The sequence below is a fragment of the Pseudophryne corroboree genome, chromosome 10 (assembly GCF_028390025.1).
Source record: "Pseudophryne corroboree isolate aPseCor3 chromosome 10, aPseCor3.hap2, whole genome shotgun sequence".
Taxonomy (NCBI): Eukaryota; Metazoa; Chordata; class Amphibia; order Anura; family Myobatrachidae; genus Pseudophryne; species Pseudophryne corroboree.
The window spans coordinates 226,901,775-226,917,475 of NC_086453.1; the positions used below are offsets into that span (position 1 = coordinate 226,901,775).

Sequence of the window (15,701 nt, forward strand, 5' to 3'; positions counted from 1 at the left end):
GGTGAACGTCACCATGTTACTTACTTTACTATAAAAAAGCACATTAAGGGGTCTATTCGTGAAGCAGTAAAGAGTGGAGAAGTGAGCCTGTGGAGAAGTTGCCCATGGCAACCAATCAGCTGCTCCGTACAATTATATACTATGCAAATTATAAATGTTACTTCAATGCTGATTGGTTGCCATGGGCAAATTCTCCACTGGCTCACTTCTCCACACTTTTCACTGCTTCATGAATAGATCCCTAAATCCCTGTAATTAAGCCTACACAAAGTTTTCTGCTCAACAGATGTTTGGGAACTTCAACTTTTAGCATGCACAGTCATCCTTTGGCTAATAAAGCATGCTGAGTCCTGTAGTTCCACAATATCTGTGACGCAAATTGTGTACCTTATCATTCTCCATATTATATTTATTTATTTATTATTATCAGTTATTTATATAGCGCACACATATTCCGCAGCGCTTTACAGAGAATATTTGCTCATTCACATCAGTCCCTGCCCCAGTGGAGCTTACAATCTATATTCCCTACCACATGTACACGTAGACACATTCATGCCTAGGGTAATTTTGTTGGGCGCCAATTAACCTACCAGTATATTTTTGGATTGTGGGAGGAAACCGGAGTACCCGGAGGAAACCCACGCAAGTACGGGGAGAATATACAAACTCCACACAGTTGGGGCCATGGTGGGAATCGAACCCATGACCTCAGTGCTGTGAGGCAGTAATGCTAACCATTACACCATCCGTACTGCCCCAATATATCTATTATGTATACCCTGGGCAGTTTCCGCTTAGAAATGTTTGCTTATATACCAGCGTGTACCCCTCCTTCTGCCCACCCTCGCTCTTCCCACCAACAGTGCCTATATCTGGGTGATCTTTATCTGCTCAGTTCTGTGGAAATTGATGGGAAATCTGTGCAGGGGATCCACAATCTCACTAAACCATCCAGTTGGGGTTCAAGGATCCACACTCTCATCTTCGACCGCACAGTGGTTAATTACACTGCGCTCAGAACACGATGAAAAAACATAGCAATTAATCCTCCAAGCTTCTGTTCACGCTACCAAACAAAATTAATCAGAAATAATTAGTGTTTTTATTTTTGGAGTCTCTGTAGATTCCTTCCTTTGTTTGGAGGTCTCCTTGAATCTTTCTCATTATAAGAGAGCGCTGGTACAATGAACCCAGTTGGTGGCCTTGAAATCATTTAGGTTAACCCCCTCACTGCCAGACCACTACTGGCCTACTTTGTGCCATGTGTCGTTCACTATATTCTGCATCAGTCTTACAGCCATCTCACCTAAAGGTGGGGGACCAGCTAATGAGAGGCATTTGCAGGTCACCAAATAGAGGAAAATGGGAACATAACACTGTACTCAGGGTGAAGCTGTACATACAAAATCATTTCATAGTGCTAATGGTTCTGTTGTTTTCGGTCTCACCTTGTTGAAGATAATACAGATTGTAGTTTATAAAATGAAGACTGTGCAGCACTAAGTGGTTCGGCAGTGTCAGGAATGTGCAGCTTTCAGCACTGATTTGCTGAACCACTTATCCCATCATGTCCACAATTGGCTCAATACGCTGAGAGTAGTTGTTCAGCCAGGGTGACATTTCTAGGACAGCCAGCCAGGGAGCATCAGCTAGCGCCACGACAGACCGTAGTTTAAAGTTTTGCCATTGGAATTGTCACAAAGTGTTCAATGAAATGACTCTTTCTGCATGCTGGATGCAGTTCCCACCATGTATCTCTTATTTTCTGTTACTGAGCACAGTGAGGCTTTAATGCTCCGGCTCAGTAGCTAAATGTCCCTGGAAACTATTTTAAGTTGGCAACTATGTGTTTGCCTTCACGCTTTGGCCAGTCACCGTAGAGAGCCGGAAATGCGCCACCTGTGAGTTATGTCTCACATTGGCGCTATAATGTTTGCTGTGGTGCATTTTACTATTTGTTGTCTTTGTACTGAAGCAATGAATGATACCCAAGTTAGTTACACAGTATGTAAGGTTATAGCCAGAGGTGTAGCGTAACACATCAGGAGATGGAGAGTTCTACTGTCTGTCCAGCCTGTAACCCGCTCACCCTTTCATGCTGCTAACAGGACTGTACAGGAATTGCTAATTAGCTGGTTATGAATACAGTAGGTTTGCCTCAGTCACCAGATAATTCTTTTTGCAAGTCAGAGGGGAGAAAGACAGACAGACAGATGCCGCTGTCTGGTCTGTACATTGCCTCGCTGGTGCCTACTGGAGATTTGTCTGGATCAATGTCCAGTGCTTGGCCACATTAGCTGGTAATGACCAGGGCAGACACAGAAAAGCCGCAATGAGCCTGGTATTAGTGAGGGCTGAGTCCACTCAAAGCTCTAGATTGGGTTTTGTCTGGCTACTCACTAATTAATGATGTTTTCTCTTTCCTATAATCCGGAAATATGAGTAGATTATTCTGTGAACCTGTATGCTTACAGGCAAACCCCGGATCTCTGTGTCAGCAAAGGTGTAATCTCCCCAAAACAACATGTCTCATTAATATTTATAATCCTTCCTAATGACACATTACTTAAGAAATAATGTGTATTGTCGCCTGTTCTCATCGTCACTAACCTTTGCGTTGCTGCTTATAATAGGGGATCATCCTTGATCGTGAATCATATACATTTTGGGGGGAATAAATCCTTCAGTAATTTGTTGGTGCATTGTTTTTTGTTCCGCATTAAGGTTTTCTAAGAATAATAAACAAAAATGCCTACCTTAGTACAGGATGAGCAGATTATATGTGAGGTGGACAAAGTAGCGGCTGTTGTGAAATTTTTATTTTTTCATTGCATCTTGAAACACTAGTTATAGTGCATATAAACCACATTTCGGTGTGTTTTTGACTTGCGTTTTACAAACAGGTTCAATCTGTTTAAAAAAAAATCTGTGACCAAACAGGAAGTCATTATCCTGTTCAAGCCAATGGCCTAGGTCAGTGATGGGGAACCTTTGGCATTCCAGCTGCTGTTGAACTATACATCCCAGCATGCCCTGCTACAGTTTTAGCATGGCCAAATAGCAAAACTGTAGCAGGGCATGCTGGGATGTGTAGTTCAACAACAGCTGGAGTGCCAAGGTTCCCCATCACTGTCCTAGGTGAAAAGCTTCCTAACTGCATCCATGGCATTCACCATGGGCTCCTCTGGAAATGAATGCTGATGCCCATCAGACTCACTAATATGGAAAAAGAAGTGGCCTAAAAGAAACCAAAGTAAAGACATGGGGGGAAAATACATATTGTGTCTTTAGTAGGTCTGCATTCACTCTGATGTCCAGTCTGAGTTTTGTTTCATGATCTGCGTACTGCTAGTTATTCGATTTTACATTGCTGGACTTGGCTTTCTTCCTGACCATAGTTTCCTGGCACATCCGCTGACCTTAGTACCCCTTTTAACCTTGATTCAGCATCAGCTGATCTTTTACCACTTCTATCCCTGAGTTTGACGTTGTCTACCAGACCGCACTCTCTTTTGGTAACAGGACAGTTACAAGCACAATACTGGGTGGCAGCTGAGGACCTGTTAACATAATACATTTTATGGTAAATGGGGCTGCTAAAGATAACAGACCAGGGCTAGCTGATTGACTGGCGTCACTTGCCGACCATTAGCATTCCTCCCCCAGTGGCAGTCACTGACAGCTTGCGAAGTCAAAGTAATTTGTCTCTATTCATTTCACAGTGAAAATCTTACAGTAAACCATTGTGTGCTGCCTATAGAAAAGTGTGAGGGTTTTTTTTTTTGTTTCGTGCCCTGAAAGTGTCACACTCCTGTCTATATTGATGTAATTATGTTTTACCCAAGGCTGACTATGCCTATTTCCAGAAAGGTCACTGAGTACAGGTGACAGAATGCTATAAATAGACAAGCGGGGGTGTCTGGAGAGGCATCTCTGATTAGCTTCTGTGCCCAGGTGTGCGCCTGTACTGTTGGCCTTATAGTGAATGAGGTCTCTGGTGCAGGTGTTGCGGGAGAATATTGTGTCATATATAATATTCTCACAAACTCGGACATGTATATATGTAACCAGAGAACAAATGGGGGCAGGGCTTGTGGAAATACCATCTCTGTTTTGGAAATGCTGCATCAGATCCATCTTAGAAAATGTTGCAATTAAATGATATAACTCTGTGCTGGGGACGGTTTAATATTTAATCATTTTAAGGTTTGCTATCTAACCACTATTTTTAATAACCTTAAAACATTGTAATTTAGTGCTTTGCAATTACAGCGATTGCCTCTGATAGTGGCACCTCTATCCATGGTGTGTATGCATGTTAGAGGTTTTCTGTAGGGATAATATTTTGTTATAGCTAATTTGAATAGAGAACTTGTAAATCATTTACGAACTTGGTTATGAGGAAATATAAATAAATAAATTTATTTATATATATATATATATATATATATATATAATGTGTGTGTATACATTTTTATTTTTTTATTATCATTGTTTTTTTCTGTGCACAAAGGTGATTACGTTTTTTTTAAATATTTTTCTATAGAAAACTCCCAGACTCCTCTGTTGGAGGAGCCATTGGCTCAAATGACCCCCGAGGAGCACTACAGACGTATGATGTCAGCGCTTAACGAACATGGCAGCTTTGAAGAGCAACAACAGCGGCTCTACCAGCTGGCAAACAGTATGGCAGTCCCTACTCACAGTGGTAAGACTTCTCCTAAAATTGGTGCCATTATGCTACTGCTGAAACTTGGTTAGGTCACAAAAGTATCCCATTTATCATTTGAACTAACTTAATTTAACCAGTATCATGTGCAAATAGGACACTGTGGGCAGATGTATTAACCTGGAGAAGGCATAAGGAAGTGATAAACCAGTGATAAAGCAGTGTTAAGTGCAAGGTGATAAACACACCAGCCAATCAGCTCCCATATCACCTTGCATTTATCACTGGTTTATCACTTCCTTATGCCTTCTCCAGGTTAATACATCTGACCCAGTATTTCCATCGATAATAAGGGGGCTATCCTATTAGCCTTGGTAATTGGCCACACACAAAAAAAATGGGCAATTTTTGCAATTTATTTTTGCCGGATGGTCATTATTGGGGTATCTAATTATAGCCGTTTTTTTTCTTCCTGTGACCAGTTACCTGTTTTCATACGGAAACACACAGGGAGGAGAAACCAAATAAAAAGTGCCTAATAGCAGTGGCGCACCCAGGGGGGGGGGGGGGGGGGAGGGGATTTCCAAGCACCCAGAAACCCCCTCCACCAAAAAAAAATAATATATTTTCTCTATCGTCCTAAGTGGATGCTGGGGTTCCTGAAAGGACCATGGGGAATAGCGGCTCCGCAGGAGACAGGGCACAAAAGTAAAGCTTTTACAGGTCAGGTGGTGTGTACTGGCTCCTCCCCCTATGACCCTCCTCCAGACTCCAGTTAGATTTTTGTGCCCGGCCGAGAAGGGTGCAATTCTAGGTGGCTCTCATAAAGAGCTGCTTAGAGAGTTTAGCTTAGGTTTTTTATTTTACAGTGATTCCTGCTGGCAACAGGATCACTGCAACGAGGGACAGAGGGGAGAAGAAGTGAACTCACCTGCGTGCAGGATGGATTGGCTTCTTGGCTACTGGACATGAAGCTCCAGAGGGACGATCACAGGTACAGCCTGGATGGTCACCGGAGCCACGCCGCCGGCCCCCTCACAGATGCTGAAGCAAGAAGAGGTCCAGAATCGGCGGCTGAAGACTCCTGCAGTCTTCTTAAGGTAGCGCACAGCACTGCAGCTGTGCGCCATTTTCCTCTCAGCACACTTCACACGGCAGTCACTGAGGGTGCAGGGCGCTGGGGGGGGGGCGCCCTGGGAGGCAAATGAAAACCTTTAAAAAGGCTAAAAATACCTCACATATAGCCCCAGAGGCTATATGGAGATATTTACCCCTGCCTAAATGTACTAAATAGCGGGAGACGAGCCCGCCGAAAAAGGGGCGGGGCCTATCTCCTCAGCACACGGCGCCATTTTCTGTCACAGCTCCGCTGGTCAGGAAGGCTCCCAGGTCTCTCCCCTGCACTGCACTACAGAAACAGGGTATAACAGAGAGGGGGGGCAAAATAAATGGCAATATATTAATATAAAAGCAGCTATAAGGGAGCACTTAATCATAAGGCTATCCCTGTCATATATAGCGCTTTTTGGTGTGTGCTGGCAGACTCTCCCTCTGTCTCCCCAAAGGGCTAGTGGGTCCTGTCTTCGTATAGAGCATTCCCTGTGTGTCTGCTGTGTGTCGGTACGTGTGTGTCGACATGTATGAGGACGTTATTGGTGTGGAGGCGGAGCAATTGCCAAATATGAGGATGTCACCTCCTAGGGGGTCGACACCAGAATGGATGCCTTTATTTGTGGAATTACGGGATAGCGTCAACTCGCTTAAGCAGTCGTTTGCCGACATGAGGCGGCCGGACACTCAATTAGTGCCTGTCCAGGCGCCTCAAACACCGTCAGGGGCTGTAAAACGCCCCTTGCCTCAGTCGGTCGACACAGACCCAGACACAGGCACTGATTCCGGTGGTGAAGGTGACGAATCAACCGTATTTTCCAGTAGGGCCACACGTTATATGATTTTGGCAATAAAGGAGATGTTACATTTAGCTGATACTACAGGTACCACTAAACAGGGTATTATGTGGGGTGTGAAAAAACTACCAGTAGTTTTTACCGAATCAGAAGAATTAAATGACGTGTGTGATGAAGCGTGGGGTGCCCCGATAAAAAACTGCTAATTTCAAAGAAGTTATTGGCTTTATACCCTTTCCCGCCAGAGGTTAGGGAGCGCTGGGAAACACCTCCTAGGGTGGACAAAGCGCTAACACGCTTATCAAAACAAGTGGCGTTACCCTCTCCTGAGACGGCCGCACTTAAAGATCCATCAGATAGGAGGATGGAAAATATCCAAAAAGGTATATACACACATGCAGGTGTTATACTACGACCAGCTATTGCGACTGCCTGGATGTGCAGTGCTGGGGTAGTTTGGTCAGAGTCCCTGATCGAAAATATTGATACCCTGGACAGGGACAATATTTTACTGTCGTTAGAACAAATAAAGGATGCATTTCTTTATATGCGTGATGCACAGAGAGATATCTGCACACTGGCATCACGGGTAAGTGCTATGTCCATTTCGGCCAGAAGAGCTTTATGGACACGACAGTGGACAGGCGATGCGTAAAGGAGTTAGTTGGGGTCGGTCTATCGGATTTGGTGGCCACGGCTACGGCCGGGAAATCCACCTTTCTACCTCAAGTCACTCCCCAACAGAAAAAGGCACCGACCTTTCAACCGCAGCCCTTTCGTTCCTTTAAAAATAAGAGAGCAAAGGGCTATTCATATCTGCCACGAGGCAGAGGACGAGGGAAGAGACAGCAACAGGCAGCTCCTTCCCAGGAACAGAAGCCCTCCCCGGCTTCTACAAAAGCCTCAGCATGACGCTGGGGCTTCGCAAGCGGACTCGGGGGCGGTAGGCGGTCGTCTCAAGAATTACAGCGCGCAGTGGGCTCACTCGCAGGTAAATCCCTGGATCCTGCAGATAATATCTCAGGGGTACAGGTTGAAATTAGAGACAGAGCCACCTCGCCGTTTCCTGAAGTCTGCTTTACCAACGTCCCCCTCAGAAAGGGAGACGGTTTTGGAAGCCATTCACAAGCTGTATTCTCAGCAGGTGATAGTCAAGGTACCTCTTCTACAACAAGGGAAGGGGTATTATTCCACTCTTTTTGTGGTACCGAAGCCGGATGGCTCGGTAAGGCCTATTCTAAATCTGAAGTCCTTGAACCTGTACATAAAGAAGTTCAAGTTCAAGATGGAGTCACTCAGAGCAGTGATAGCGAACCTGGAAGAAGGGGACTTTATGGTATCCTTGGACATAAGGGATGCGTATCTCCACGTTCCAATTACCCCTCACACCAGGGGTACCTCAGGTTCGTTGTACAAAACTGTCACTATCAGTTTCAGACGCTGCCGTTTGGTTTGTCCACGGCACCTCGGGTCTTTACAAAGGTAATGGCCGAGATAATATTTCTTCTTCGAAGAAAAGGCGTATTAATTATCCCATACTTGGACGATCTCCTAATAAGGGCAAGGTCCAGAGAACAGCTAGAGATGGGTTTAGCACTATCTCAAGAGGTGCTAAAGCAGCACGGATGGATTCTGAATATTCCAAAATCCCAATTAATGCCGACAACTCGTCTGCTGTTCCTGGGGATGATTCTGGACACAGTTCAGAAAAAGGTTTTTCTTCCCGAAGAAAAAGCCAAGGAGTTATCTGACCTGGTCAGGAACCTCCTAAAACCAGGAAAGGTGTCTGTACATCAATGCACAAGAGTCCTGGGAAAAAATGGTAGCTTCTTACGAAGCAATCCCTTTCGGCAGATTCCATGCAAAGGGATCTGTTGGACAAATGGTCAGGGTCGCATCTTCAGATGCACCTGCGGATAACCCTGTCGCCGAGGACAAGGGTATCCCTTCTGTGGTGGTTGCAGGAGGCTCATCTATTGGAGGGCCGCAGATTCGGCATGCAGGATTGGATCCTGGTGACCACGGATGCCAGCCTGAGAGGCTGGGGAGCAGTCACACAGGGAAGAAATTTCCAGGGAGTGTGGTCGAGCCTGAAAAAGTCTCTTCACATAAGCATTCTGGAACTAAGAGCAATCTACAATGCTCTAAGCCAGGCGGAACCTCTGCTTCAAGGAAGACCGGTGTTGATCCAGTCGGACAACATCACGGCAGTCGCCCATGTAAACAGACAGGGCGGCACAAGAAGCAGGAGGGCAATGGCAGAAGCTGCCAGGATCCTTCGCTGGGCGGAGAATCACGTGATAGCACTGTCAGCAGTATTCATCCCGGGCGTGGACAACTGGGAAGCAGACTTCCTCAGCAGACACGACCTTCACCCGGGAGAGTGGGGACTTCATCCAGAAGTTTTCCACATGCTATTAAACCGTTGGGTAAAACCAATGGTGGACATGATGGCGTCTCGCCTCAACAAAACACTGGACAGGTATTGCGCCAGGTCAAGAGATCCGCAGGCAATAGCTGTGGACGCGCTGGTAACACCTTGGGTGTACCAGTCGGTATATGTGTTTCCTCCTCTGCCTCTCATACCAAAGGTATTGAGGATTATACGGCAAAGAGGAGTAAGACTAGTGGCTCCGGATTGGCCAAGAAGGACTTGGTACCCGGAACTTCAAGAGATGGTCACGGACGATCCGTGGCCTCTACTTCTGAGAAGGGACCTGCTTCAGCAGGGTCCTTGTCTTTTTCAAGACTTACCGCGGCTGCGTTTGACGGCATGGCGTTTGAATGCCAGATCCTAAAAGGAAAAGGCATTCCAGAAGAAGTCATTCCTACCTTGATAAAGGCAAGGAAGGAAGTCACCGCGAAGCATTATCGCCGTATTTGGCGAAAATATGTTGCGTGGTGCGAGCAGCGGAGTGCTCCGATGGAGGAATTTCAACTGGGTCGTTTTCCTACATTTCCTGCAATCAGGATTGTCTATGGGTCTCAAATTGGGATCTATTAAGGTTCAAATTTCGGCCCTATCAATATTCTTCCAAAAAGAATTGGCCTCAGTCCCTGAGGTCCAGATTTTTATCAAAGGAGTACTGCATATACAGCCTCCTGTGGTGCCTAAGGTGGCACCGTGGGATCTAAATGTAGTTTTAGATTTCCTCAAATCCAATTGGTTTGAACCACTAAAGAATGTGGATTTGAAATATCTCACATGGAAAGTGACTATGTTACTGGCCCTGGCTTCGGCCGGGAGAGTATCTGAACTGGCGGCTTTGTTTTATAAAAGCCCTTATTTAATTTTCCATTCGAAGGGCAGAGCTGCGGACGCGTCCGCATTTTCTCCCTAAGGTGGTATCAGCGTTTCACCTGAACCAGCCTATTGTAGTGCCTGCGGCTACAGACGACTTGAAGGACTCCAAGTTGTTGGACGTTGTCAGAGCCTTAAAAATATACATTTAAAGGACAGCTGGAGTCAGAAAATCTGACTCGCTGTTTATACTGTATGCACCCAACAAGTTGGGTGCACCTGCTTCTAAGCAGTCGATTGCTCGTTGGATTTGTAACAAAATTCAATTTGTACATTCTGTGGCAGGCCTGCCACAGCCTAAATCTGTTAAGGCCCATTCCGCAAGGAAGGTGGGCTCATCTTGGGCGGCTGCCCGAGGGGTCTCGGCATTACAACTCTGCCGAGCAGCTACGTGGTCAGGGGAGAACACGTTTGTAAATTTTTACAAATTTGATACCCTGGCAAAGGAGGACCTGGAGTTCTCTCATTCGGTGCTGCAGAGTCATCCGCACTCTCCCGCCCGTTTGGGAGCTTTGGTATAATCCCCATGGTCCTTTCAGGAACCCCAGCATCCACTTAGGACGATAGAGAAAATAAGAATTTACTTACCGATAATTCTATTTCTCGGAGTCCGTAGTGGATGCTGGGCGCCCATCCCAAGTGCGGATTATCTGCAATACTTGTACATAGTTATTGTTAACTAATTCGGGTTATTGTTTAGGAAGCCATCTTTCAGAGGTTCCTCTGTTATCATACTGTTAACTGGGTTTAGATCACAAGTTGTACGGTGTGATTGGTGTGGCTGGTATGAGTCTTACCCGGGATTCAAAATCCTCCCTTATTGTGTACGCTCGTCCGGGCACAGTACCTAACTGGAGTCTGGAGGAGGGTCATAGGGGGAGGAGCCAGTACACACCACCTGACCTGTAAAAGCTTTACTTTTGTGCCCTGTCTCCTGCGGAGCCGCTATTCCCCATGGTCCTTTCAGGAACCCCAGCATCCACTACGGACTCCGAGAAATAGAATTATCGGTAAGTAAATTCTTATTTTTCTTTTTTCTTTTTGCTGCATGAGCATTATTAATGGCTGTCTAGCGTCCTCTGCAGCCTGCTGTCTTCCTGGTGGCACTTGTACGTGCTTAGTAAAAGTTTACTTTATTTTAATTATAGTACATATATATCCATGTGCATACATATATACACATGTATATATATACATACATACATATAAACACACACACATGATATATATACATGTGTATATACAGTAGCCGAGTACTGTATGTATATATATATGCATGTTTAATATGTATGTGTGTGTATATACGGTGTGTGTGTATATATATATATATATATATATATATATATGTGTGTGTAGATATGTATGTGTGTGTGTATATATATATATATATATATATATGTATCTGGAGGTGGATCGGCACTCCCACTGATGGCCATAGTAAGCACCGATGCCCTCTTGAAACAAATACTTACAAATACGGAACAAATATGGAATACTTACAAACACTAGAGGTCCTGTAGATGTGTTGTTGAATACACTTTTTGCCTGCTTCCTCCTTTCCGTATTTGTGTGTGTGTGTATATGTATGTATGTGTATATATATATATATACACACACACTAGTTTTACGGACCCAGCATATACTGGGTCACCTCAGTCCCCATTCCCATGATTGGCTCCACCCAGTTCTGGAAACCCCCCCATGCAAATCCTGCGTTTGCCACTGTAATAGGATAGCCACCGGCGAGTCCGTTAGCTGCGGTAAATTACCATGGCTAATTTCAATACCACACTAATGCTTGGCAAAAACACTTCATTGAATTGGGTTTTTGAAACACAATTTTTAGGGATTATAATGAGAAGAGAAAGTAAGCAGTCTTTTGTGTGATAGAGGAATAGGGGCTATTCTCCTTGGACTGTTAACTCTTAGGAACCCCAAGTTTCCACCCATCATTCTATGGATTTCTATATTTTGGAATCTGCGAACAGGAATTTGCAGCCTTATCCTTTTCAAATAGAGATCTGCTATACTTGCACATCTGAGCAACAGAGGTTATTAAAGTGGTGACTGCAGCCATGTTCATGGGGACACTGTCACTTTAAGTAACACCAGCTGTTTTCACAGGGACAGGGCTGAGATTCAAAGCACAGATTTTAATAAATCAAGGCCACAGCTCCACTAACCCGTTAGGGCTTTGATTTATTAAAATCATTACTCTCATTTGTGACGGAGAGTCAAGGGGTGGCCTTGATTTATTAAAACGTACTAGGCTGGAGGGGGAAGGGATGTACAGATAGTAAGGGATTATCTGATCGCAGCTTGGTTAGTAGTGAGGAGAGACCGCCTCACGTCATTAGCCATGTAGGGGATACAAACAATTATCTACCCCCGTTTCGTGAGTCTCAGGCTACAAATCTTGATAAGAAATAGACCCTAGCAGCTTGTGATAGGAGGATTTAAAATTACATTTATGTTAATGTTTGGTTTCACTATGTACATTCAAATAAAGGTGGAGGGAAAATAAAATAAAAAAATGCAAGTATATATATATTTAGAGAGAACATACTCTTTATAGTGCTCCTGCTACTACTTTTCAGAGTTAAATTTCTGTCACAAAAGGGTCTGGGTCTACTCATAAAGTACAATCTATAAAATGGGATTTTCAAAGGTATTTGGAGCATTTTTTAATGTTAAATACATGATGGTGTTTATGTTGAGGTATAGAGAATAGTTCTATCTAGATAATATAGAACCTCAGCCAAGGTGCAGTGCAAATTCCTCATTGGTAGTGTCATGTGCCTTCATGCTTGGTGAGATTTCCACAAGGCCATGTGGGGTTAAGGAGCAAGGCAGTGGTGCTTGCAGAGGAGCAGTGTGCCCCAGCCGATAGGAGAAGACAGGTGTTCCCTGCAAATTACAGTAGCATTAGTAGACACAACATTATACCTAGTTTTGCAGGACACTACAACAAACATGTTGTATTTTACAGGGCAGTGTATTTAGAGGCATTCCATGCTATGTTAGAACGCAGCCTCTTTCACCACAAAAAGGATGACTTGATGAAAGCGGTATTAAAGTGGTATCAGGAAATAAAGTGGTTGTGACGTGATAAGGAGGGTGGCCTCCTAGTGTGACTTCTACAGGTTTGCAGGGTGCTTATCTTCAGATTTTGTTATGGAGAAGAGTCTGTATTTGTAATAACTCTGCTCTATGTATTAAAGAATATGGAAGAATCCATTGTAGTTGGACTATCCTAAACAAGCCCAGTTACTCGCCAGGCAGTGATCTAACTATCAAGAGGGTCCTCGAATATGTTAAGCACGCCTGCTATCACTCAGGTTGCTCCCTCATGCTCTTACTGGCAGCGATTTGTTGCACTCTTATCACTAATACTGAGCAGGTTTGCATAAAAATATGATTATTATTATTTTTTTTCATATATATAATTTAAAAAAAAACACATTTATTTGATTTAAATCCGTTTTTATTGGTTTAAATAAGATTTTTGTGATTTAAATAGGATTTTTAATTAACTTTTTTTGTAAACTGTTTCATTTTAGATGTTTACACCTTGTTTTAGTAATGCATGATCAAATTTTGAAGTGAGAACAGTAACAAAATCAGCATAGTAATAGAATAAATACACACTAAATAGTTTCATCAAGAATTACAATTAGGCTCTGAATTTCACTCAATTAGTTGTTTGAGTCCGAGTCAAAGATGTACAGCAGGGGTGGCCAACCAGTCAGACAAAGAGCCAAAAAATCTTGTTCGGTACATCAAAGAGCCGACATCAAGCCGAAGGCGTTTGTGCAAAAATTGGGTGTGACTTTGTGCCTGCTAGGCCACACTCCTGGTATAAAAGACAATGAAAATGCCAGATCCACACAAAATACATTTTAAAGCCAGAATCAACATAAAATACATTGAAAAAGACACTTCCACATAAAATAATTAAAAAATCCAGATCCACATAAAATATATTGAAAAAGCCATATTCACATAATACACTTCAGCTCCTCCATGTGTCAATGTGTCACTCTTGCCAGATCCTGTGTCACTCTTGCCAGCATCCTGTGTCACTCTTGCCAGCACCCTCCTGTGTCACTCTTGCCAGCACCCTCCTGTGTCACTCTTGCCAGCACCCTCCTGTGTCACTCTTGCCAGCACCCTCCTGTGTCACTCCAGCCAGCACCCTCCTGTGTCACTCCAGCCAGCACCCCCATTATGTCTCTCCTATCAGGATCCTTCTGTGTCACTCCAGCCAGCTGCCCCTTGTGTCACTCCAGCCCACCCTCATATGTCACTACAGCCCAGTATCTGGCTCCCTCAGTTTTCAGTCGTCGTCGTAGTGCTGCTGTGTGTCTGGTTGGAGTGCACCAGTTTCCAGGATCTGTTGTGGTCAGGTGACTGAATGTCGGGAGCCACATTTGAATAAAGAAAGAGCCGCATGCGGCTCAAGAGCCACAGGTTGGCCACGGCTGATGTACAGTATATGTCTTTGTCCACGTCCTCACGTTTGTCCTCAACAGAAAAGGCTCTGCAACATGGAACCAGGTTTGCTGCTTTTTCATTTCTGTTGCGTGTTTTGGATTGTACAAAACCGTATGTTGAAAAACTCCTTTCAATTCCTGCACTTTATGAAACTGCGGTGAACATCTGCTTCAGAAGATTTACTACAGAAGTGTCTAACTGAAGTTGAGCTGTGTAGGACATCCACCAGGCTAGAGGAGATACTTGGCGTAAAGTGTCCACTTCAAACATGTATGGTGCAAATGGTTTCATGGATGCACGAACGTTGATGATAACAGGCATAATTTGACGATTATTGACATGAGCAAACTCTATAGCAGTCTCAATTTCAGCAGGACTAAGCTTTTTACCCCTGTACCTAGGATCAAGTATATTAGCCAGCAAGTGGGCATATGTGAGTGCAATGTTAGCTCTTGTCTTTGTCATCTTTTACTACATTGCTGTGGTGTCCAATCTCTTCAAGATCATCTAACAGCTTCTTCCACACTTGTACAACCTCACTGAGGGCGGGATGTACTAAACAGAAAATGCGGTAAACTCCCTGTTTACCGCATTTCCTGATGTACTAAGCCCCGGCCGCCAGGTCAGCGCCGCGGCGGGGTACGCCAGCTTTAGCTGGCGTACATCCATAGAAGCCTATGGGGCTTCTCTCCGCGGCGCTGTGTGAGGGATCCGATCGGATCCCTCCCAGCATGCCCTGCGGCCGCCACCGTCACCCCGCGCATGCGCAGACTGACTTCTGGGGCCGAATCCCGGAAGTCAGGCTGCCGCTGCGCATCGCGGAGGACAGCTCTTATCGGAAGAGCTGTCCTCCGCAATGCTGATCGCATATGTTAGTACATATGCGATCAGCATCGTGGCGCAGGGCGGCGATGGGCGGCGATGTACATTAGTACATCCCGCCCTGATTGTGCAGTTGCGTCTTTGTACACGATCCAGGGCTACAGCTACAGGTTTCAGTCGAGCCAAATAATCGTCAGCACTCCACTTAATACCAAAGTTATTAACTTTGTTAATAATATCTTGTGGGATATCATCTTTGTTTTCATCACATACTCTAACAAGAATGGGCCAGTTTTTCAGAGGACTCCAAACAGTCTGCCATAGTATTCAAGCATACATCACTTAGTAGTATATACTTGATTGAATCTCCTATACACAATCCATTATTCTCCCCAACTGAGCTAAAAAAAAAAAAAAAGACTGCCCCCGCCTACACCTCTATTTCCTTCTAAGCAAAAGTTGTAGTTTTTGAACGTTTTGATTTAAATCATGGTTTAATCTTTTG

The 15,701-nt window shown here is 44.4% G+C and overlaps 1 protein-coding gene across 4 annotated transcripts in view; it reads left to right on the plus strand.

Annotated features, from left to right (window-relative positions):
* Nucleotides 1-15,701, plus strand: part of SAMD11 (sterile alpha motif domain containing 11) — a 229,184-nt gene that overhangs the window by 169,647 nt on the left and 43,836 nt on the right. For all 4 annotated transcript variants that reach the window (XM_063943120.1, XM_063943121.1, XM_063943122.1 and 1 more), the window contains exon 7: nucleotides 4,550-4,711. In XM_063943120.1, the coding sequence (XP_063799190.1) occupies nucleotides 4,550-4,711 (162 nt within the window). The remainder of the gene's footprint in view (nucleotides 1-4,549; nucleotides 4,712-15,701) is intronic.